Source organism: Anolis sagrei, chromosome 3 (assembly GCF_037176765.1).
Source record: "Anolis sagrei isolate rAnoSag1 chromosome 3, rAnoSag1.mat, whole genome shotgun sequence".
Taxonomy (NCBI): domain Eukaryota; kingdom Metazoa; phylum Chordata; class Lepidosauria; order Squamata; family Dactyloidae; genus Anolis; species Anolis sagrei.
The window spans coordinates 217,398,587-217,424,896 of record NC_090023.1 but is presented as its reverse complement, the minus strand read 5'-3'; the positions used below and the strand labels follow the sequence as shown (position 1 = coordinate 217,424,896).

Below are 26,310 nucleotides of genomic sequence, written 5' to 3'. Positions count from 1 at the left end.
AAGTTTCTTGGGCTGTATGGCCATGTTCCAGCAGCAATGTTTTATAAGTAGTATAGGAATCATTACTCTAGCATCTAGTCCAGAATAACAGTAGATTATCCTAGACTTACTTCTTGCCTCTCCTACAAATTCAAGGATGCTATTAATCATAATTTTAAGTACAGTTCAAAGTACTGTTTGTAGATTCTGATGACCTTTTCTGACATAATATAGAGTGACTATCTTTTATCTGAAATTCCTGGAACCAGAAGGAATTTGGATTTAGGATTTTTTTTTCCAGATTTTGGAATACCTGCATTTGCATATACATATATAATGAGATATCTTGGAGATGGGACCCATATCTGAACATCAAATTCATTAATGTTTTATATACAGTATACCTTACATGAATCATTTTAAGGTAATGTTAAATACACACCACTTTAAATATTTTTGTGCATAAAATCTAGTTTGTGTACACTGAACCATCAGAAAGGAAAGGTGGACAATTTCAGATGTTGCATTTTGCAATTCCAAATAAGGGATGCCCAACCTGTATCAACACAAGTTAAGCCATTATTTTTGAGTAGTAATACTTTCTCTAAACATGAACTCATATAGTGAGGCCTGGGATTCATTATATCCCGAGGAACAACAAAAAAGTAACAGCGTTCTGATAAACATATCACTACTAAAATATTTTTCAGACAAAATGTATGGAATTGATAAATGAAAGACGCCTTATGTCTTCCTTGGGTATTATTTCTCATTATTTTTAAGTCATATATCCCAGTATTTTCCCTTATCTGTCAGAGTTGCAAAGAAACTAAACCCCAAAATATAACACAGTTCTACTTAACAAATCAACTGAAAGAAACAAGTTCTAAATGTATACAATGACTATTTGTTGATGTTGTTGTGTACCTTGAAGTCATTTCCAACTTCTGGTGACCTAAAGGGAAACAATTCATGGGGTTTTCTTCGCCATATTTGTTCATAAAGAGTTTATCCTTGCCTTTCTCTGAGGCTGTGAGAGCATGAGTTGCCCAAAGTGACACTGGGCAAGTTGATGATTTGAACTTTGATCTCCAGTCTTATTTCAACACTCAAATCACCATACCACACACACATATCTTAAAGGCACCATTCAGTTTTGGTTTGTACTTAGGTGGGGAACCACCAACAAATACCAGGTGCAGGATGATGTCTTTTAGACAAGGGACCTGGCAAATAATAATATTTATTTATTTATTTATTTATTTATTTATTTATTTATTTCTCCCCCCCCCCCCCTTCCCCATCGCCCTGAAGGGACTCAGAATGGCTTCCAGAAAAAAGAAAGGCAAACATTCAATGCCACTCCTGAATATTCCTTATCTAAGAAAACCCTATAAAATCCATGGGTTACCATAAATCAACAAGTGATTTGAAGGCACTACACACAATGGCTGTTCAGATCAACCAACATCAGTGAGAATACTGCCAGAACCATCATCGTGTCATTTGTTAATAAATCTACTGTACCTGTGAGCAAAAAAGAAAGAAACAAAGAAAAGAAAAGAAAAGAAAGATGCTGGCCAGAGGGGAGTGCAGAAAATGTGGCTGAAAGTTAGATGAAACACAATGATATTTTTTTGTATTCACAATTATACCTTTTCAACACCAGCAGCTTTGTTTGGAGCAGATGTCCAATCAGCCCTCAATATTTGAGGGCTTTACCCTTACGAATTGGATTATTCACAGATCTCATTAACACGCTCCCTCTAGAAATCTCTAGGTCCTCCAGCATGACTCTATGTTCAACCTCTAGGAATCTTGAGAGAGTGCAAAGATTCCCAGAAAGACAATTTATAAGTACTCCAGCATGATTCTATGATCAACATCTGGCTAAAGGTGACTACAGAGTTGCACTAGAGGACCTAGAGATTCCAAGAGATGTTTTATCAGTAAAAAAGGGGGGGGGAGGGGGTTATTTGCAGTTTATCCACTTTTGCAGGGGTCTTGAGCCCCTACCCTAGGGAATGTGGAGGGCTGACTATATACCAAATCATCTCATATTTTATTGAAGTAATGCATATATAAGCACAGTTATTTTAAAAAGACACTTTAGAAACCAGTGCTTTGAACCATTCAAGTTTTCACAACAAAATTTATTAGAAGAATAGTGGTTCTGAAAAGTCTAGCATCCAGTGAAAACTACCATACACGTTACAGTCGGGAATGTGTTTCCAAAATGACATGGCCAAAGAATACAACAGGGCTGTTAAACCCTTACACATGCACAACGAGAGAATCAGCGCTTTTGACATACAATGCAAAAAAGAAAAGAAAAAAAAGAGTGGACCACGTGAATTAAAAATTTATAAGTACTTATCACATACATTAAGACACAGCTTATTAAGTCCAGTCAAAAAATCAGAACTGCATTAAAAATTAAATGTAGTGCAATCAAACCAAAACCTTAATTTGTGATCATAAGTGCTCTACTACATAAAATGTTGATCATAGCAAGGAACAAAAAAGTTCAAATCACACAGTACAAAAAAAATCTGTAAATAAATACAAACTACAGTACAAGAGAAATATTAAATTATACAATTCCGTCAAACTGTAAACAGTATATTGAAATGAGGTCCATAGATTAAAAAGGGGGTTCCTGGTTTATTTTCCCATGACACTTGTACTTTTAGAGGTCTGTGAAAAATGCCATTTTCCATACTTCACATAAATAGAACTTTCTAAGGTGTAAAGCATCAAATAATAAAGCAGTCATGGCTGACACAAAGTTACAGTGAAATTAGTGCCAGCGGAAGCAGCAGGCTTTATTCTAATGTGTTACACACATACTCTTTCGTGTGCAGCAAGCAGACCCATGAGGCCAGGTGTAAAATGCCATCACATTCACAAATTAGTGGATGGCACAAGAGGTGAGACACCTGAAAAGGGTCACAGTATGGGAGTGTTCATCTGCACCCATAATGTATGTGCTGCTGCCGATTATTTGATAAGTTTACACTCTTGCCATAAAATACCAACTTTGGCAGAAGGGTTACTAATAAACTGAAGCCTGTCTGGCCCATTGGCTTCCATCACAGTGGCCAGTGCACAGAATTCCTAGAGACATTGCATAACTAGAATGTAGAGGTCAGACACCCAAGGGCCAGTGCTCAAGTTTAGAAGTACCTGGGATGAAGGAGAAACCACAGCTGCACTGAGAAGCTGCCTCTGCTTCATTGACAGAGACAGCCAGGAATGTATTTGACAATAGCTGTGCTGGCTTGGTAGTGGCATTTTTAAATATATACCTTTAAGATTACATATATAATATATATGTATATAACATAATACACATACTATATATAGAAATTTCTTACAATACATAGTTATCAGGAACCCCCATGCGATCTTGCTCAGTAGTAATAACTGAATATACAGAATGCCACTACGTGTCTGAGGCACTGCGTGCTGGAGAGTAATATGCAGCTTTAAAATCCGTTTGGCTGAGTTATACCTGGATACCTGAACTGAGTTTAAATTGACATTCATCAAGGATGTGCTATCAGCACATCAAAAGAAAAACAAAAATAAAATACAAGTCACTGCTAGGTTTAAGAATAGTGTACAAGTACCTGAATTGAGTGAGGGTAGTGTGTAAACTGTCCCTGAGGGTTTTCAAACAGTGTGTGTACAAGCTGGAATCCTAAGCACATTAGTTTATAACTTACACTGCGGACTGATAAAATACCAACATTTGACAATTTAACAAGTGGAGGTTAGAAAGAGTTATGAGCAAACACTCAAACATATTTATACATGTTTAAGCAGCAGTAAGCTGCTGTAAGCAAAAATCCCATGGATATAACCACCAAATGGGACTCAAGAGAGGCTGCAGTCTGTAATCTGTTTTTCTGATGCTAGGGCATATGACAGCCGCCACGTACCCTCTTTTCAACAAGTAAAGAAGTTTCACCTGCTAACATAGTATGCACCTAGTTACAGACTAGCAATTCAAGATTAGATTTTTAATCAAAGACTTTCCTATTACATACTAAAATCCCTTAAGATCACTAATGCTGGTATGCTAATCTAGTTAGTTCTTTTAAATTTTCCCCTTCATTTAAGAAATATACCATTCAACAACTTAAACATTAAGATCCATTTTCAGTCCTCTGATGTAAAAAGCATGTCAGTGAATTTATATTAAAATTTACATGGTAAAAAGGCTTGAATTTCAGCCAAAGATTCTAAATACTGCTCATTCCCTGAAGACAAAAGGGAGAGAGAGAATCCCTACCCATTTCCCTAGTGATATACTTTCAAACTGAGCACTACACAATGATCTAAAACTATTCTTCATCTGGGAAACTTCACCTAGTCTCCCCCACTGGGATCCCAAATCTTAAAGCCCTGAAATGTTTGCTGAAATATTTACTTAAAATATTAGGCATGTTTGCCCAGAAGCTGCGTGAACATTATAAAACTGATTTATTTATTCTCTAAGATAAACTGAAATGCTTACCATCCGCAGAAATTGTCTGACCTGAAAGCAATCAATCATTTGTGGACTAAAATGTTACAGTACCCCAGACTCTGAAGACCAGATAAATTTTGATTAAAACTGTAACAGTAAAAGTGCTGGAAGGTTCCTTTTCCTTTTTTTAAGTTAAAACATAGGTCAGACAAGCACTTCAATAGTCTGTGAAATTATACATTTTTATCAAGTCTGTAAGAGTCAAATTAGTGTAGCACCAAATATAAGGTACATTAGAGGCTGAGATGGCATGTCAAAAGTTTTAGAGTGGAAGAGGAAATACTTAAATTAGATTTTTATGACCTAGTAGAGGAGGATTGAAAGATGCATAAAATAATATAAATAGATTTTGTGATCAGACTATTACTTCCTTGAAAATTTTATCAGGAATTAACACTATCCCAACATTTTCATAATGGAACGTTATTGATACACAATCTTGTCCAAATCAAATTTAACTGTCTCTCAAGAAAAAATGCTATAATGGATAATAGCTTTTCCTTTTGTGGAATCAAAGGCGATAAGTTATAATACTTGAAACTTCAAATTAATCTATATGTGCATAGTTTCAGATATCTGCAGCAATCTTGCTCATGTTACCGATTTCCAATTCATGACTAGATATTGTGTAATAATTTATTAAAGAAACGGACAAAATTATGAGCTTCAGAGCTTCACAGCTAGACAACCTTCACCTCCATCCTTTCTGCCCCTCTATGTCCCAAAGATCTGGTTGAATTCTATTCCATTCTCCTTCTCTCTGCTTTGTCCATCCATTCCCTAATGCAAAAGACCACAATATTTCTCACTACATCGTCTACTTTTTAGTGTTTTGAAGGAGCAAGTTGCTGGTGGAAGATATGAACTGAAAGCAGGTATTTAATATACTAGTATTCCAAGTTCTGGGGCAATTTATGTTCATATTCTTAAACTGCCATGAGCTGTATGACCTTTACCATTTAGTCTGGTAATGCTGGTGCATACTATTCCAAATTAATGTGTCATATTGTTCACCTGTCAAACTCTTCTGTTTTTTTTTTCTATTAAGCAGATAAAACTGCAAAGTGACCCTACAGAATCAAAACACAATTAAATTAATAACTTTACTGTAAACTAAAAGAATGCCTGAAGATTATAGGGAAATAACCATTTCCATTTCAAAAATAACAGGCTTCTGCATTTTGAACAGGCTTCTGCATTTTAAAAATAGGTTTGAAAGTGGCTGGACAAAGATGTAGCCTAAACTGGCTGTAGGAAGTGTAATTAGCAGACAGCAAGAAAATTAAGATGAGGGGAGATATATTTTTAGAAATAAAAATAACCATTTCATTTCTGAAATTGCAAGTGAGGAAGAAAAGATTTGAATGAATATGAATAAGGGCCGAGTAGGAAAAATCTATATAAAATCTCCTCTGTTTACCTGAAAGTACATGAATATACATGCTTTTGAGATATTTTTGAAGGTTTCCTAAGACCTTTGGTCTTAGCAGCTGAACATCCCCTCTTTAGATTAAAGGGGCTGAATTTTTCAATTTCATTTCAGAATTCAAGCAATTCTGGATAAAAAAGGAGATTGCTAAGTATGCTTCTCCCACCCACTCATGTACCATGCCTTATTCGCCTCTAATACACTCACATACTTTTACGCTGAATTTTATCTGAAATCCATTATACATCGGGGGGGGGGGGGGGCAGTTGCCTATCAACAAAAGTGTTACAAAATGAAGGATTTTTTCTCCACCCAAACAGTGAAGTGGCTTACTGAGAAACAGCAGATCATGCCACTTGATGTCAATAAGATCATCATAGCAGCCAATATGTATAGGCTCCTTCCATAGGAAAAAAAAAATTAAACACAGCATTGATGACTCCTGACAGTTTCTGAGCAAACACCGAGTCCAGTTGAGATCATGCCTTTCTCAGACTGCCTCATATTTGCCAAGAAGCTTTGGGATATGCCAAGGGAAACAAAGCAAATCTGTACTGCTATCATGTTTAAAAGGTACAACACATTCTTCAAAGTTTTATTTAAAATGATTCCAAATCTGCACTAGAAAAGGTTTTAAGAAAATATTTAGACTAAGCCTCTCTTGGAGGCAGAGCAGCAGGAGGTATGGATCAGTTCTGGGACCAGCCAGATGAAAGGACATATTCTTGTTGCACTGGGCTGATACAAGTATAGGATCTTAAGTGCTCCTGGGGAAACTATATTTTAATCCTTAAGAGCTTGGGGGAGGGGGGCTTTTATAATAAATTAAGGCCAAGAGCCCAAACCCTACAACTTCTATTCTTGACAGCTGTAGTGAAAAGGAAAAGGCCCAGGGCATTGGAACTGAGGTTCTAGAATGGCTGGCAAAGAGGTAATAGTTCATCAGATCTCCAGAATTCTCAGGAAAGAACTTCTATATTTTACAGACCCAAGTAAAAAAAACTGATACATCTTCTACACACTGGGCTCGCTCCACAGAACTGTACAATAAATAACTCCACACTTGTACCCCTACAACACTAAGCCTTACTCATCTGTATAACCTGCTGCAGCAAAAGGTCACCAAGCAACATCTATATTCCAGTACGATAGTGAATTTGATTTTAAACATTACACACATACACTCTTCACATTAGTCTTTTGGGCTGTGAGTAGAGGGAGAATCAATCCTTTACGATACCTAGTCTGTAGAAGCCAAGGCTGTCACACATATTTTAATCATTTCTTTCTGTCATCCAAATGCAAACACCCCCAACAGATAATGCCACAATTCTATCAAACTCTGGTTCAAGATCTGATAGAACTGATCAAAATGCCCAGGTGTTCTTCCTATGAATGACACCATCACTGAAGCACTGCACTTGGCTATATTCCCTTAACATGCCCTCAAAAACAGCAGGGAAAACAAGGCCTAAATCCTATCCTTTGCACAGGTTTACATGAGCATCCATTTACTGGAAACAGGAGAAAACAAGGCTTCTCTTACAAAGACAGCAGCAAACCACACCTTCCCACATCAAACTATGGTTGGTTGGGGATTTTGGCCATGCAAACTTCTGGTCAGCAGAAAATGAAACATGCTAATGGATAAACACTGAATCCATTTCTTCTACAGGTAAAATGCTCCCAAACACTACTCAAAGCTACACCAAAGGCGCCTGTCACAGCAGTCTGACTTCAGTGGTTCACTTAGGGATTTAGAGTGAGATACAGCCACAGGATGAGCCATCTTGAAAAAAATAGGTGAGATGAAATCTTAAATGAAAAGTTTAACATTAAAAAGGTGCACCTGAATATTACAGACTAAGTTTACAAAACCTACGATAAAATATAGATATATTTATATCTTTTGAATATTCAGCAGCTTTTTGTTTATTTTTGAGAGGCTTCTGAAATTTTAAAAAGGGACAACTAGCTAATTTTAACCATGCTTCACAAAACAATAATGGCTATTTTATATTGCAATTACCAAAGTAATGCAATTAGTGCTTTAAAAATAACCTACGTTTTCCTTTCTTTCTTTTTTTAAGCAGAGACTGTTTGAGGAAATATGGTTGTTCCAAAGCTTGTGGGATTTTTTTATACCTGAATAGGAAGAGATCACAGATACTAAGTGTTATATTACAAAGCTCTGCAGACAGGAATCTTACAATCGTCAGGTCCCAGGACTTTAATCTGAGAAAATTACGTGTTTGGTTGTTTAATTCATTTTCTAACCAAAGCAGTAAGAGTATGCAACTATCACTATCTATTTACAGTTCTCAACCTATGGTTTGAAATGACATACAATTAGTTCTCTTTTTAAACTGCAGCATTAAAGGGTAGGCACACCATTTTTTTGCTGCACGATTGTCATCCACTTAATGATAAACACAAAAAAATATTTAGGTAAGTAAAATGAGCACATCACATACACTATGACAAGGTTTTTATAGAACTCAACTCATACATCACTTAAATAAAAATAGCCACAAAAGGTTAAACCTCAGAAAGTAAAATTCAATGCAAGTGTTACACTTCTAGCTTGCAGCAAACCTTCTTCCACACTTTCAATAGCAGATGAAACCACAAATTTAAAAGAGTGCATTTTATTGCAATTTCCAGTGAAACTGGATTATATTGCAGAGTTTCTACGTCACTATGGAACTTCAAACAGGTTTCTGAACTGAGGTGACAACTAGATAGCTAACAGAACTCTGCTTTTTTGAGTATGGAAATACTTAAGCTACCAAAACTAAATAAAACAAAGAGGTCTAAGAACAGTAGTACAAAGTACATATGGGCTAAAAGCCCAGTCTCTCTCAAGAATGAGAAGTGCATATTTAACATGACAGCAATGGTGTGCCTAACCTTTGCTTTCCAGCAACCCACCGTGTATCAACCAATCAGTCAAGAAGGCCAACTCAATTACTTGACCCCAAATTTAAGCAGCAGCCCTGGGGCTATCCAGGCCTTCTTCCTATGAATCTTAGCATCCGCGTTCAGTCATTAACACAAGATACCTAAATAAGAACAGTGCTTAATGTTGTCTAACATAAAAATTCCATTGCCTCATTTGGTTGTGCAAAGCAGGAGAGTGGAGTTCTATCAGTCTTTTGCACAGCTAAGATTAATTGTCCGTCTACCTGAAGAACCAGTAAGTGTGATTCAGTGGAGCTGCAAATCCAGAGCTATATTTAAAGCTTGAAATATAAGAATGATCAGATGCTTCTGTAACTGAAAAGGATTTAGGAGTGCTAGTGGTGATCTGCTTATATGAAGGTGTGCTAGTCCACTATTCAATCAACAGTGGATAAAAGAAAAATAAATCAGAATAGGCAAGAACATTTCCTGCTACTGGCAACTTTAGCATTTAAAAAGGAAACACCCACTGGGTGTTCAACCCTGACAGCGTTATGCCTAGCCTAAGCCAGACCAGAATGATCTGATCATGGGTTTTATTAAGATTTGTAAAAATTTCTTCCCTGAACATTAACATAGATCCTTCATTTACATGACTATTTAGGCAGAGTATTGAGGTTGTAAAGTTTAGAGATTAGTGGGTTTAATGAGGGTATTTTAAGCTATTATATGTATTCCTGGCCTCCAGAAGAGGTTTTTTTTTTATTAAAATGGTTTGCTGGAAACATACAAGTTCAGCAAATTCACAACGTTATCTGTTAAAAGCATGTAGGACAAAAGAGTCATATTTTGTTATAAAGAGGAATACCCTAATATATCACTCAGTGTACCCTGATGCTCCTGAATACAAGGAGTTTGTTGAGATAAGGCTACATCCTCAATCAGGTGAGTCCAACACTCACCTTTATAAAAGAGCAAACAAAATTACAGTGAAGGTAGTGTTCCAAAGAAATTAACCATAGCATTCTGAAGGTAGTGTATATAAAGTTCCCCATCCCATTCCCACCCGCCCCGCCGGGTGAGCACTAAGCAGACTGCAAATGGTAAAGGAGTTGAAATTTGAAACAAAATTGCTCCAATTCGACTCAACTGACTAGGAATCCAACCATCAATCTCTGAATACAAAAAGACCAGTCATTCTTAAAAAGTTTAAATTTTCTTTCGAACCAAATGGATCCACGAAGGAAATATGGTGCAAATCGAATTATAAAGTAATGATCCGGTTTTTGACTTCAACTAGAGACTTGATTCGACCTAGAGTTCAAGAAAGTGATTTTTAAAAGGCCATATGAAAAAAGGAAACCCAATAAAATAACTGAAAGTCCATGCAGGCTTAAGAGGCAAGTAGTCCACTTCCATGTCTGCATTCTTTGTGAGGTAACTCAATTCTCTATAGAATATTAGAGAAACATGCAAAAGGCCAAACAACAAAAACAAAAACAGAACACAAAAAGGGCTCTAAGCCATTTCGGGCCATAAAATTTACAAATATGCAACATTCAGAGCACCCTTTCCCCTCTGTTCATATAAGTTATGCTGAACTGCAAAGGAGCATATCCTGTACCCAGAAACCACAGAGAAACTGGGTACTTGCAGCGGGAGTTGACAATGCCATAGTGCTCACCCAGTTTATTATGTAATTGGCACTCTAACAACATCCCTAATCATCCTTTGACTCATTCGCACTGTGTGCTGCCTCTCCCTGGGGATCTATCTCAAGCTTTACAGAGACATCCTGTCCCTCCGAGCGCATTAATTTCATTTTTTTCTTTGGAGGGTTTTTCAAAGTGCCCAGCCTCTCTTTCACTTTATACTCCAGGGTGCTATGGGGAATCCCATAAATACTCTGAGCTTTGGAGACGCTCATTTTCCCATTCATCACCACAGAAATTGCTTCCTCCAATATCTCAGTGTTGTACTGTCTGTATCTGCCTCTTTTCTTCCGAGGTTGCTTAGAGCCAGGATCTCCCTCTTGATCAGAGGTGGGATATGGCTGTCCAGAGGTAGATTGCTCAGCATCTGAGCCCCAGGAATCTGGTCCGGGATCCAGCAAGCTCCTCCTGTTTTGTTTCGGAAGGATAGCCCTTAACTTTTTACTAAGCGCGCTCTCCGTTTGTGAACCCATCACCAAAGAGCTATAGCTATACTGGTCGCCAGATCGGGACTCCCATGAAAGGTCCATGCCTCGAACTTGTGGTATTTTTAAATCCACAGGAGTGGAATGGCTCATGTCTTTTTTCCCATCCTGTTTAGTTTGAAGTGCCATTTTTTGAAAGGCTGAGTTTTCTGTAAGAAAAGGAAGGTCACTGATGTTGCTGAGTGCACCGTTTCCCCTGAATTTCATTCTGGTCAAGTTGAATTCATAGTGTGGTTTTGCCCAAGAAGCCTCCCTGGATAGTATCATGTGCTGTCCGTGATTCTGCAACCCAGACGGCCCGTGGCTGGCAGGTGTAGCGTGCTGGTTTCTGCTCAGCAGTTCTTCGCTTATCTGCAGCGATCGAGCCAAGGGAACTTTGAGAGATGTGGAGTGGCCAGACCCTTCCCTTGTTCCATCCTGCCAGCTTCTCGGAGGCACCCCATCACCACTCCGAAGTCCCTCTCCATGGTGCTGGCTGGGTCTCCCAGGTCGCCTAATTGAATGGAAGGAAACTGATGTGAGCAGGACTTGCACAGGTAGGGAGGAATGGGTGAGGGGGCCACTCCTTTATTAGCAGGCCTTGCTTGGGTAACATCACTTTTGTGGTTTTAAATTTTTTTTTAAGTTTCAGCAGTCAGTTTTTTTAAACTTGTTCAAAATCAAAGAGAAGCTTTTTGGGCAAAGAAAAATGAAACCTGTCAGCTGGTCTTTGGTTGGGTTCACAAAATCGTGGAGCAGAAAAGGCTTCGCGCAAGTGTCTGAAAACAGTATCTTAATTATAGATTAGAAAGGAATAATCATTTGCCAGAGTTTATTCACGACTGTATTACTAGTGTGACGTTACCACTAAACAAGTACAGTAATAAAAGAGTAAGCCAAGTGACAAAATGCAGATTTCTCACACACTCACACACCTCAGTCACCCACACTTTTTACAAATGGTGAAATCTTTGAAGGGTATGGATTCAACTATATACGCCAGTTGTTGTTCAGCATCAAAAGTACTAAACGCAATGGTGTTTTAGTCATTTCACATTAAACACTAGCATAGGAAAAATATTCTCAAATAAGAATGCCACACAAACCTAGACACCTTTTAAAATAATTACTGTAAGAAACTAAATTATCTGTTCAATTTTGTTTGCCAGGTGCCAAAGTAGGAAAAAGGATCTTTTTTGTATGAGAACAAATATTTATTGTGCTGACTGATTAAACATATCAGGGCCTAATCTAATTTTTAACTAATATTTTAAGTCTAATTATAAAATTGGTTTTGCCCACTCATTAAAATAATCCTGTAAATAATTTGAACAAAATTATTTTGCTCATTAAGAATTGAGTTCTCGATGCAAGTGTTTGTATCTTGAATACAGTCTTTATATAGAATATTTGGATGAACAGGAAGGCAAACATTAAGCTAAAATTGCATCTGTAGTGAACTGGGTTCAGCAACTGCCTATTTGGCTTTAGCAGATACATAGTAAACAATGAACTCGAAATATGAAGCTCCTCAGTTTGGTAAGAAATGTACATTGATTCTAAAGAAAACCTACCACAGCATCAGGAGGAAGACAAATTTTTTAACAAACCTTAAAGCATGCAGTGAGAATTTCTGCTGTCTATAAGATATAATTAGATTAACTGGCACCTTGGCTGACAAGAGGGCAATCATTAACTAGCATTAAGGTGCAAGTACAAAGTGGATACATGGTACCATTCAACATCTCTTAACGTCATCTTATCTATTTAAAACTCAATAAACATGCTGATTTCTTGATTATGGTTTTCAGCTATCCATAGAGGACCATATTTTGACACAAGTTTAAAGAACCTGTTAGAATATTCTGAGAAGAAAAAAGTATAGCACCATATTTTTCCCTTCCTGAGTTTTAAAAAGTTCAAATTATAGGGTTAAGTAAAGAATACAAAAAGTGAGGAAGATACATTATTTTCTTTAATTGGCTGAATTAAGTTAAAGCTCAACAATTTAAACATGATATAATTAGAGATCCCAATTCAAAATCTGAGAAAAGTTCAGTAAAAAACACCTTTTAAAATATCATCTTATACTTCTTACATTGCCACTTGAAATCCCTTTTATTTCTAGATTGCCTACTGCTACTAGCACACAGAAGATTGGCAGAACTGTAAATCTTTCAGCAAAATAAATCTTCCCCCGGTAAACTTTACATTAGTATACTCTTAGAAACTATTCAAGAGTTCATCTTGAAAACACCTTACAGTAGGTTATTCTATCTATAACTCTCAAGATCCATAGCAAATTAATGAAATGACAGTACTGGACTATAATAATAGCTCATAGTCTACCCCTAATACACTCCTAAAACACTTCCATCAGTCCACCTTGTTTGCTTTGGTGCCTTTGTCTAAGTACTCTGGTTACTAACTGAAACATTCTTGTGTGGTTTGGTATCCTCATCTTAATGCCATGAAGATTAAGTCTTGGTTCAGATACCCCAGCAGATTCTATGGGAGTGTCACAGAACTGCCAAAGCATCACAACTCAGTAGACAAGGCCTGTGTTGTCTGTTACCAACAGCCCATAGGTTCAAAAAGGCTTGTCTCCCAATTCTGATGGCCCCTGCTTTTCAGCAGTGTTTTTATCCACTGTGGATGGTCACTGTGTGAAATTACCTCTTAATAAGTCTGAAGTGATGACGAGTTGTACACTGCATTTGCAGAAATGTCACTTTACAAGTGATGAGCAGAAATTAAAGCTGAGGGCCAGTTTTGGTGCTTGTTCCCACTGATTGTGTCACTAACCCCTAGGAAAATTGGTCCAGGGTTGTTTAGTAGTATCAGCAACCCAGGAAAGATATCAGCATCTCATTGGGAGCCCTATGCCCAAAGGACCCCTAAAATCTGATGCTGGCCTTGTCAGCAAAGATAATGTTCAGGCACTGACAGTATAAACTGGCACTCCACATAAGGTTTATACATAGAAGCTACAGCAATTGAATCTACAATAGCCTTTTTAAGATGCCATAAGCTTACAAATAGGTCTAGCCATATATAGAGGTTTCAAATGGAACTGCTGGTTCACATAGCTGTTTGTTGATAGGCTACTACCACATGCTCCCAGAGTCATTGAGTATGCACTGTCAAGTATCTAAGATGCACATAGATGCATATTTCAAAAGTGAAAAGATCACATCCTGACACTCTTAAATATAGAAGTTACATGTCCAAATTAATTAATCTGAGGTTATTTTTGAAAACTAGGAAACATTTTTATAAGAAATAATTATCCTCTGAAGGGCTAAAATTCTATTTGTTGAATTTGTGAAGAAGAATTTAAAACCTATTTACACCACCAACAACCATGAAATGTTAACAAAAGATCAAGAATTTCTCTTACCCATTCCCAGGAGCAGTGGAGCAGCCAGGTGAAAGGCTCAAGGATGTGCTGCCTGCACAAGGGCTTTTCTTAGTGGACAGATCAAGTACTCCGTCTGCAGAGATACAAGAATCACTTGAGAATAAGAAAAAATAGGTACATCTAAGCATACACATGAACATCAGATATTTGATGCTGGAAACTGGGTATCTCCAGCTAGAAAAGGGGCAGGTACCAGAGCAGCAGCATCAATGGGTGTGATTGAAACAGCCTGGAAAGGGAGATGAGACTGTCCTCTTCCTACTCTAGACAGGCCGGAAGGACAGACGTAGAGCAAAGATTGTATATGAGGAAGTCTATGGGGGGGGAGGGGGGGGATGACACTATGTGTCCAATACAGCTTGGAGAATTCTGGAAGTTGCAGAAATGGTAATCATTTGGGTGTCACTCACTCTACAGTCTCCTAGAGATGTCACTGTGCAAAGGCATTCCAAAAAGGCCAGAAGCAACACTGTAGTCAACAGAGTACTTACACTGACTTGTGTACAAGTCTATCCAGTTTTTGGGGTCAATTTTTTTGTTACAAAGACAATGTATATACAAATACACAGGTAGCCTGTGAGTTACAAACATCCGACTTACAAACAACTAATAGTTAAGAGTGAGGGTGAAACAACAGAAAGTGAGAGAAATCTACCTCTAGGAAGGGAAATTCACTCCTGAAAGAGTTATCATGGAGGAAAGGTGTTTCCACTAAAGCTTTATCACCAATACTTGTTTTCACAACAATCCAAATTTTTCAAAATCCAATTATCACAAGGATAGAAAGTGACGTGAAATCGTCTGAACAAGGAGCACAGACAGCAAAATAGACACTGCAGGAGTTTGAACCATTCCCTATGCTATCCAAAGCAAGCATGCATGCATGCATGCATACACACACACACATATCTGTAGCTGCACTTAAAAAGTGAACCTGTTCCGACTTACAGACACATTCAACTTAAGAACAAACCTACAGCACCTATTTTGTTTGTAACCTGGGGATAGGGCATCTCATAAAAACCTGGAAACTATGCAGTTGATCAAAGGGTCATTGCTATACACTGGAAAGAGGTTTTCAATCTATCCATTATCAATTAGACATTAAAACATAAAAACTTAGCAGGAAAAGGTCTTTAAAAAGTGAAGGACACAAATTCCACCCAATCAACAGATATTTGATAATGCCTGATGTCCATTTCTTGAGTATCCAAATGCTGAATATTATTACCCTCTACTTTATAATATGTATGCAAATCTATGAAATAATATAACTTTGAAATCCACAAAACAAGATATGCCATGAAATATTCCAACTAATGTCTAGTCTATAACCATAATGAACATTCTTATTGACACTAGTTTTTTAATCCATTTAAAAAAAAACCTCAAGGTTTTTCTATGGTTTCTTCCAGATCTTCACATCATTACACTTTTCTATGACTATACTTTATTTAAAAGAGGGATGTCACATAATATATTTCCCCTTCATTTTAAATTAGTTTAGCATGTTGAGTTATTAATCAAAGGGCTTCCCTACAGTTTCCAAACTAATGATCTTGATGCCTTCTTGTTTCTCTGCACACATATGACTGTTTGTATCTCAAAGAAACCACAAATTAAGAGTAATTATGATTATAATCATTTTGAGAAGCCCAGTGTTTTACAAAACGGCTAGTAAAGAAGATGGAGGAGAAAGTGGTAGCCAGAAATAGTTGCCAGAGCAAGACATTGGAACAATCTGCCTCTTTATCCTAAGTTCACAATCTATGCTGTGCAGAGAGTATTACCTACTCATATCTCACTCCAATGGACCACGCTGGTATATTCACGTATACTGGAAGTGATATCATATCAGTTACTGTCATCATGGTTACCTTTTTTTGAGGAGGGGGGGGGGGTCCTGGGATGGGTGATCAAAGCTGCCACATCTGTAGGTGGCTTTCGACAACTCTTCCCAATTTTTGATAAAAATGTGTGTGTGTGTGTGTGTGTGTGTGTGGAGGGGGGGGGGGTAATTTTGATATTGCTAGTGGATTTTGATATCACAAAAATGGGTCTCATATTTCCCATTCCTGTATTAATGGACCCTTTGTCCATGTCCTAAAAGGAATGCAGTTTGTTAATACCTAATGTTACAAGAGATGCAGATCCAATATTGCCATTCAGAATATAAATTCCAATGTACATAGGATCTCCCTTTTTATTGTTCAAGTAACTAGAAACTCCAAAGCATAGTGAAAACGCTTCTTCTCCATGAGCAAATTTGTGACATGTTATGGCTATCAGAAGAGGCAAACATATCACATGAGAAATATATCATGTATTTAAAAGTTGCAGTCATGTCCTCTGGCAACTAAACTCCCTTTCTGACAACACTCCTTTGAGTCAATTTAGTACCTCTTCAAGCATATGAAAGATTAACTATTTTCTAGCCTAGAATTTATATTGGTAGAAAACCCAATTGATCTCAATTCCACACAGTAGTCTATAGTTTTATTAATGCTACAGTATAATAAATAATAATAATAATAAACTTTATTTATATACCACTCTATCTCCCCGAGGGGACTCAGTGCGGTTCCCAGGTAAAAATCACAGAACATACAAAGTAAAAACAACATAACATTTATAGTATAACACTAGCTGTCCCCTGCCACGTGTTGCTGTGGCCCAGTCTGTTGATCTGGCAAATAAAGTAATGAGAAAGTGGTTTCTAATATATGTAATTTCTTTCTGCTTGTGGGTAAACAGTATTTCTTGCTGTTTCTTTGTCAGTGTTGATGTGGAGAGTGCCTGGTTTGCCCACCCTGGAACATGGAACATATAGTTGTCCTTCTTTAAGGGTCCCTTTCAAATCTAGGATACTATATCTCTCTGTGTGTGAATCATATCTATCTATCTATCTATCTAATCTATCTATGTCTATGGCTGGATGGGTCTTTGTGAGGAGGACTTTGATTACATTTTCTTGCCCTGATGAAGGGAGCTTGATTGGATGGCCTCAAGTATTTTCTGTTGGTCATGGGGGTTCTGTGTGGAAAGTTTGCCCTGATTCCGTCGTTCGTGGGGTTCAGAATGCTCTTTGATTGCAGATGAACCATAAATCCCAGTAATGAAAACTCCCAAATGTCAAGGTCTATTTCCCCCAAACTCCATCTGTGTTCATATTTGGGTGTATTGAGTGCTTGTGCCAAGTTTGGTCCAGATCCATCGTTTGAGTCTGTAGTGGTCTCTGGATGTAGGTGAACTACAACTCCAAAACTGAAGGTCAATGGTCCACCAAACCCTTCCAATATTTTCTGATGGTCAGGGGATTCCTGTATGCCAAGTGTGGTTCAATTCCATCATTGGTGGAGTCCAGAATGCTCTTTGAATATAGGTGACCTATAAATCCCAGCAGTTACAACTCCCAAATGACAAAATCATAATTTTTAGAGTGATGGTCACTCCTTGTGTTGTGAGACATTTTTTTGCCAAATTTGGTGTGATTTCGTTCATTGATTCTTTTGATTTTAAGGCAGTCATTATGCACAGAGCATTTTTATGGAAGAGACCTCCAAGGGCCATCTAGTCTAGCCCCTTCTGGCATAAGGGAAAAGCACAATCAAACCACTCCTGAGAGATGGCCATTCAGCCTCAGAATACTACTACTACTACTACTACTACTACTAATAATAATAATAATAGAAGAATCTTAGTATAGAAGAGACCTGAAGGGGCCATCCAGACCAGCCCCTTTTGGGAAATGGGAGAAGCACAATCTAACCACTCCTGAGAGATAGCCAGCTTCAGGTTAATAATAAGAATAAGAATAACAACAACAACAACAACAACAACAACAACAACAACAATAATAGCAGTCCACTTACATCTGGAGAACACTGTGAACCAACAGAAAGATGGCAAAATTTGAACACGGTGGAGTTTGGGGAAGACCTTGACATTTGGGAGTTGCTTGTGGGGGGGCGGGGGGGTGATGGGCCCCTCCCTCTTTCACCCCACGTAGGACAGAAGGGGAAAGGAGGGAAAGACAGAAGATAAGGGGAAGAAGGAAACGGAAGGAAGGAAGGAAGGAAGGGGAAGGGTAGGAGGGAGGAGAAACAGAAGGGGAAGAAGGGAAGGAAAGAAAGAACGGGCAGAAGATAACAAAGAAGGAAAGGAAGGAGAGAAGATAAGGTGAAGAAGGGAAGAATGGAAAGGTAGGACAGAAGGGGAAAGAAGGGAAGGGAAGGGAAGGAAAGGGGAGGGAGGGAGGGAGGGAGGGAGGGAGGAAACATAGAACAGAAGATAAAGTAAAGGAAGGAAGGAAGGAAGGAAAGACAGAGGATAAGGGGAAGAAGGGAAGGAAGGAAGGAAGGAAGGAAGGAAGGGGGGAGGGGAGGGGAGGGGAGGGAGGAAAAACAGAAGATAAGGGAAGGATCAGAGCACTGTGGCTGCCCCATGAGCTACGGGGAAGCGGGGGAGGGGGGGGTGAAAGAACCGCACCTGGCCAGGAAGGCGGCGGGGCTCGGGAAGAGAAGCGTGCTGCATCGGAAGGCCGGGCGGGGCTTGGTGCAGGGCCTCTAGGAGACCTCTTGGGGGGAACGGAGGGAGGGAGGACGCCCAGGCCCAAAATGGCTGTGTGGTGAGAGCCAAATCTCTGGCGACGGAGGGGTCAGAAGCAGGAGTCCTCTCTGCCTGCAACTCCTCCTGGGAAAGGCGGGGAGGCCTCTCCCAGGTGCAGTTGCTATGGCAGGCTCAGCACCAGCAGCACGGTGACGGAGTGGAGAAGGCACCTCCTGCTTCTGCTCCCTCGCTCGAAGAGGCCCCCCTGTCTCCATCAGTCAGGCTGGTGTTTCAGATTTTAAATTTTGGTGGAGCTGCGGCTGGCTTCGGGAGGCCCAGCAGCCGTAGCCGCCACAAGTCCCGCCGCGAGACGATGGAGGAGCTCTCTTACATGCACGTGAACTCCCCCCACAGTTGCATGCATGCCCTATAATGGCTTCTCCTTTTACTAAGACTTTCTAAGTTGTTTTCACTTTTATTTTATTTTTTATTATTGATGGTCACACCTTGTATGGTGAGGAGTTTTGTTGCCAAATTTGGTGGATATTGGCCCAGCAGTTCTTTTGTTTTTAAGCCACTCATTACGACATGAGCATTTATATATATATAGATTTATGTCCTCTTTATCTGGAAAGTATAGGTAGCATGCCCATTCAGTCTTAGGACAGGTGATTGTTTTAAAGAGCTTCTGAGATTTTCTTTCAACTTCAATATGAAGTATACTCAAGTAATCTTGAATTCTTTTTATTACGCATGAACAAAACTCAATGTGCTAAAGATCAATTAAAATTGCTCTGTATACACTTCCACAAAAAAAAAGAAAGAATATGTTTAAATGGTAAAATGTTTTGCAGCATATGCCCTTTTAAAAGAACCCAGGAAACTAATTAGCTTTTATTTTAAAATAAAACAATCCAGTAGTTTTAAAAAAAAAACCTACAGCCAATGGTTCACATACACAATCATTACTGTGTTTTAGATAACTTCACAGGTAAACAAACTTGTGGCCCTTTAGATATCATTTGTGATCTACAATATTGGATGCCTTTTCAACAAACTTTTAGAGTTTTGAAAATTTCTACAGGGAAACATCTTAGAAACATTAAGAACACAAAAGTAAGTGCTTCCTTGGTTGATCATTTTATGGAGCATGTTTATTCTTTTAAGGATCTACCTTTTTACATGCTACAGAAATTATTTGCGAGTTGGTACTCTAGCTCCACATAAACTCCAACTACTTTAAAGTTTAGGTTTTAAACATTCCCTAAGCTCTTTACCTGACATTAGGTTTTTCTTATTAGGATGATCTTAAAGATGCAGAAAAAGTGGAAAGATATAATGTTTTGCCTTCCACTTTGAAATCTATGCCAGGAATAAGCTTTGGAAACACTCTGAAATCCTTGCATCTTTATTTTCAAATCATTTTAAATAACATTTTCTACATACACAATTTTCTACAGTTTAATATGTTTCATAACTTATGTATTTTATCTACAGTTTAGGATAAGCCATACATTCACATATATGATTCTGTAATTCTTCACTATGCCTTGTCTATAATTATTTTTACATATGTATTGTCTCCCTGCTTTTGTGAGTAGCCTTAAATAATACAGATTGGGCTAATTCAGAAAATACGTCTTTAAAAATCCAGAGACTTGTTTCCTCTAACTTCCTTCTTATTTTGGCTACTAAGAATAGCCAGAATTGGTGAATCTTCAACTATAGCCTTTTCCAGGTGGCAGTCTATCTATATACTATAAAAGTATACTATAGAAGAGAGCTCACAGAATTAAGTACAGAAAATAAAGTTCGCACATACATTCAAGGCTAAATTTGAAATAATCACAGTTGTATTTACTAAATTAGCTGTGATAATACAACCCGAGCATTCAGTTTTCCATTAAAGTTATTCCAATAAGAGCATTTCCAAAATATTATCAAATATGACTGAAGACAAAATTGCCTACCAAACACATTAATTTAGCATACATTCTTCCAAAACGTATGTTTCTTTTTCTGGCAATTCCAAAGTCATTTTGAAACATGAATAAGGAGAAAAGCAACAACAAACATTTGTGGTTTTGTAAACATATTTTGTGAAGTTTTTCTGCATTCTCACTATGCAGTTCTACTTTTTTTCCATTCAGCTAGTCTCTTATACATTAATCAATAATATATTTCAAATGGATGAAAGAAGCATTGAACAGAAGCATGGCGTGCATACCTTGTTCGCTAGGATCCAACTGAGATTTTCTGACAGTGAGGTCCAAGGGCGAGTCCTGGTCAGCCATGAGAAGTTTGCTGAGCACAGGGTTTTGAGTCGTTGCACCCGCAGGGGATGAGGCCACCGGAGATGCTTTCAGCAGGCTTTGGTTCTTTGTGCTATTGGGCGAGCTGGAATCCTGAGTAGAGCTAGTTTTTGAGGTATATTCAGCAGCAAATTGTCGGATCATCCGCTGCATGATCTCGCGGGCCACTAGGGGAATGTCTGGGTCAGAGACCCGAGGACTGTCTAAATGGCAGAACATTTTAAAAAGTTATATGTAGAATACATTTTAAAACAAAGAATTTAAATGCAGATAACCCACGATTTTTCATTTAATTACATTTCCATACTACAACCTCAGGACTTTGAGTTCACATTAATGCAACGTTGGGGTGCTCCTGACTTAAGTTAACATATTTGGAATGAAGTATCACACCATAGGCAGTCCCTGAGTTACAAACATCTGACTTACAAATGACTCATAGTTAAGAATGAAGGTGAGAGAGCAGGAAGGGAGAGATCTATCCCGCTCCCCCCGAAGGATAATTCACTCCTGAAAGAGTTATCATGGGAAAAAGGTGTCTCCACTGTAGCTTTACACCAATCGTTGGTTCCACAACACACCAAATTTTTCAAAATCCCATTATCAAAGGGATAGAAAGTGAGGTGAAATCTTCTAAACAGGGGCATAGATAGCAAAACAAACATCACAGGGGTGTTAAACATTCTCTATGCTATCCAAAGCTATATATTTAAAAATGTACCTGTTCCGATAAACAAATTCAACTTAAGGACAAACTTACAGAGCCTATCTTGTTTGTGATTTGGGGACTGTCTGTATCTGGATTCTAACCCAAACAATTTTAAAAGGATGTCACAGTTTTACAAGAATAGTTTTCATACAGAGATGGGGAAAACTAAAGATTTAATACTTTGTTTTGGATATAGGTTTACATGGCTACTTTTTTTTACTTGACCCCAAATGGAAAAAATGACACCCTGAAGCCAATTGAATTCTAGGACTACATTTACAAAGACCTGCAAAACTGAGTGTCATAAAAACTTTCTAATGCGTGCTAAGAATTGTTGTAAATCTAAAAAATGACCTCAAATTTGCTCCATGGCATGTAGTTTTTTTCATAATGTGTTTTGACAATTGTATTTTGTAGCATGTAACTGAGCAAGATTTCTTTGGAGTGTAAACAATAAACACCAAGAAAGCAATGAAAGTCTTTCAATGACTTTTCAAAAGGCTTTTTGGGAAACTCAAGGGATGATATCAAAACAACTGTGTTAGAATGGGATTTTATTCATTCTATTATCCCTGGGCTCAAGGAAGATGCAAAATATTTAAGGCGGTTTTGATAGGACAGCTTCTCTGTGAAAAGAATCAATAGCTAAATGTACTGAATATTGAGATGGCTTTTTACTACAGTCTTCCAAAGCCTATAATTCTACAATATATTTTAAAAATAGACATTTGATAATACATTGGAGTGGTGACTCAGACAAATAAAAGAGACAACTACTATACTTTATAAAATACTTGAAAGTCTTAACCCCAAAGATTATTATGGAAACAACATGCTGCTATCTCAAAAACTAGAAGGACTACCATACAAGTCATTAGTGTAACCAGTTTACTCTTCTGTGATCACCAACCTTTTCGATAAAAGACTGCATGGAGGAATTCTTCCGCTTGCCTCTCAAACCGAATGATCTTTGCTTGCTCTTGTTTAAGCAGAGCTTGGTGCTCAACTTCCAAAGCTGGCTCATCCAGACTGACTAAGTGTTCCTGGTAGAAAAAAGAAGAGAAACATAAACACACAAACACAAACCTTTTCCTCTCTTCCTTGTTGATTTTAATAAAACTGTTCAGTTAATTGCATACCAGGATAATTCTGAGATAAAATCAATACATTTCAATACACAAGCCAGTCATAACTAAATCTTTTATACTCAGGGTGATGCTCTGGTTAGCTCACTGGTCACGTAGAAGGAAATATGCTAAATGCTGACTGTAAAAAAGCCAAAATGTTAGATACAAAATTTAAGGGGGGAAACATCTACCTGACATTAAGTCTAGTTGTGTCCAACTCTGGGGAGTGGTGCTCATCTCCATTTCTAAGCCAAAGAGTCAGCATTGTCCATAGACACCTCCAGGGTCATGTGGCCAGCATGACTACATGGAGTAATGTTACCTTGCTTCCGAAGCGGTACCTATTGACCTACTCACATTTACATGTTTTCGAACTGTTGGCTGACAATAGCTGGGGCTAACAACAGGAGCTCACCCTGCTCCCCAGAAGTGAACCGCTGACCTTTTTGTTAGCAAGCTCAGCGGTTTAACCTACTGCACCACCAGGGCCCTTTCAAAAGAGTAATATCATAAATAAAACATAGCACCCATGAAGCAAAGTATTCCACTGTATATGTCAGGAAAACTAGTGCAATGTCATTTTAACTGAGGTACTGAGAAAACAGAGCAGATTTCCTAATAACTACAGCAGTTCCATACCAAATGAGATTCTACTGAAAAAAATATTCAAAGAAGAAAGAATGGAAGACATAGTGTGGCAATTACTACAATTTTTACTGATATGTCTAACACTAGGAGCCCTGGAAAAAAAGTCCTTAGTTCCCCACACACCCCAACTACTTCAATCTCTTCTCCCTTTTCATCCATCTCCACCTACAACAGTCACAACCTCAAAGAGAAAATCAGCAAAGTACCAAAGGAAAATGTTCAAAAATAAATACTGTGGTCAAATCACACAATCATTAATCAAGTTGTGTCTAGTTACTTTTTATTAATTTGTCCAGATTCAAATGATTCCTTCAACTATTTACGTATAAACTGACTTAAGTCCATGTCATATACACTACAGCAATCTTTTTGTGGAATCACTAGTACATAGATGGATTGCAAGCTTCCTACTTCCTACACATAACAAGGTACTGCCAAATAGCAAATCTGGTTATTTAACACATGACTTCCCCTATCTTCATGAAAAACCAACTAGTCAATCTTCATTCAATTCAGAACAGTATAAATCGGACCAGGATAGCTGCTACTGCAAATAAGTGTTATCAACAAGTAACTTATACCAAAAGTCTGGCAATCCCACATTAATATGTAAAACGGTACTGACAAAATGACTATCTACAAAGAGCATTTACAAAGTATCTAGAAAAGATACCAAAAAAGAAGTAATGATGATAAAGTCAATAGGATGTAGCTTCCTCAAAACCAGAAAACATTAACAACAACGAAGTAAAAAAAAAAACCCTCACTAAATACTATAGTTGGCTTAAGAGCAGTGGCCAAAAGAGAGTAAGGAGGGTGATGTGCTTGCCTTAACACAAATGTAACAAAAAGAAAATGGAGAGGAAACATAGCTCATAGAATAAACTGGAGAGTCTGAACAAGCCCCACACAGATCCTGTTTGTGGGCTCATACAAAGGCAATGATGAACTGTTTTGTCAGATAATAACTGATATAACATTTCTATAAGACCTGGTGGAAATCAGCAGACATATATCAGTCTATAATTTATGTCTAAACTTAACCTAAGAATGGAGTGCTCTAAGAACACTGTAGATTTGCTTTTCCATAACTGGCTTTTAGTATGGTGAAACAAAATATTCACAACATTTTGAGAAGCCTAAACTGCAGCAGCCTTGGTTGAAAATATTTTCTACCTTGAACCAGATGTCTGACATCAACATGATTCAATAAATAACTAATAGCAGAATTTTTACCATGTCTTCATGGGACAGATTTCTTCTGAAATCTCTACAGGCTAATAACACTGTTCTACAAATTTTCAGTTTTTCTCAGTTGCGGAAACGAATGTGCCGTTTCTTAATAAATTTAACATGCTGAATTCAAATATAATAATTAAATGTGTTAATTGGCTCTGGTTTTTATGCAACAGCTATTTCAATTTTCTCCACAATAGGTAATTCGTTTATATTATGATAATGCGCCTAACCTTACTGCATGTATATAAACCATGAATATTTACTAAATTTTAGTCAAATTATATTGCCAATAGTTTATACATGAGAAATATTTATTTAATTAGTCTATTGTTTATGTTTGTGCAGCAAGAAACTATATTAGTAGGCCTAATGCAGTTGAAAAGTCTGAAAGTTTAAATGGCGCTTTAATCGTGACTTTCGTTTATATCCTGTTTGCTTCTCTTGACTTTTCTTTTGTATTCGAAGGAAAGGATTGTTTCTTACAATGCTCCAGCAGTAGTCTGACAGCATTGACGGAGCCCATTTACCTTGATATCTTTTTTTCCATAGTGCTTTATTTACACACGTGTGAGGCATAACTACAGTAAAAAGAACAATGTAAAACGATGTTTAACGATACTGTCTCAGTCTTCAACTGACTGACCCTCACCGTTCAAAAGTATGGCCTTATATAGGGCTTTCTGGCTTTTGCACATGGCACTAATACTGCGTCATCAAATTTTCTAGAATATTCTAGAATCTTCCATAGTGTAAGTCGCAACATGCATTTTTTCAACCATACGTGATCACGTGATTGCTTATATCATAAAAACTAGAGCCAATATACATTTTTAAATGTCATTTTCGTTTTCAGCATCCCAAAATCATAAAAGAACAACTATTTTCAGGCCCGCAACTTTTTCTCCGTTGAACAGTGTAAAACATGATGCTGCAAAATTGCTGTTACAACTCCATCAGCACAAAAAACAAAAGTAGTACAGGCTAATAAAACATGATGCTGCAAAATTGCTGTTACAACTCCATCAGCACAAAAACAAAAACACAAGAGTTTGTGGTGGTGAAGAAATAAGTAAGTTTTATATTAGTAGGGAATGCGTTTGCCTCCAAACCTAAAACCATGCTCCCCTCTTTAACACACAAATATTAGAATGTTTAATAGATCCACCCAACAGGAATCCACATAGCTCTACAGCCATTTTTGACACACCAGCACACTTTAAAAAAAAACCATTCAGGAACTGCAAATCCAGTTACTTAAAAGAAGCACATGGAAAAAAAATCTAGAAA

The 26,310-nt window shown here is 37.8% G+C and overlaps 1 protein-coding gene across 2 annotated transcripts in view; it reads right to left on the bottom strand.

The window, feature by feature from the left end:
* Positions 1–26,310, bottom strand: part of LCOR (ligand dependent nuclear receptor corepressor) — an 85,696-nt gene that overhangs the window by 26,579 nt on the left and 32,807 nt on the right. Inside the window, exons 4-7 of one of the 2 annotated variants that reach the window (XM_060768238.2) lie at positions 22,920–23,052; positions 21,216–21,503; positions 14,420–14,513; positions 2,112–11,533 (exon numbers count right to left, since the gene is read on the bottom strand). In XM_060768238.2, coding sequence (XP_060624221.1) covers positions 10,564–11,533; positions 14,420–14,513; positions 21,216–21,503; positions 22,920–23,052 — 1,485 coding nt within the window. In that variant the 3' untranslated portion in view covers positions 2,112–10,563. Of the gene's footprint in view, positions 1–2,111; positions 11,534–14,419; positions 14,514–21,215; positions 21,504–22,919; positions 23,053–26,310 lie in introns of those variants that run through there. The other variant, XM_060768237.2, reaches the window with a different exon arrangement.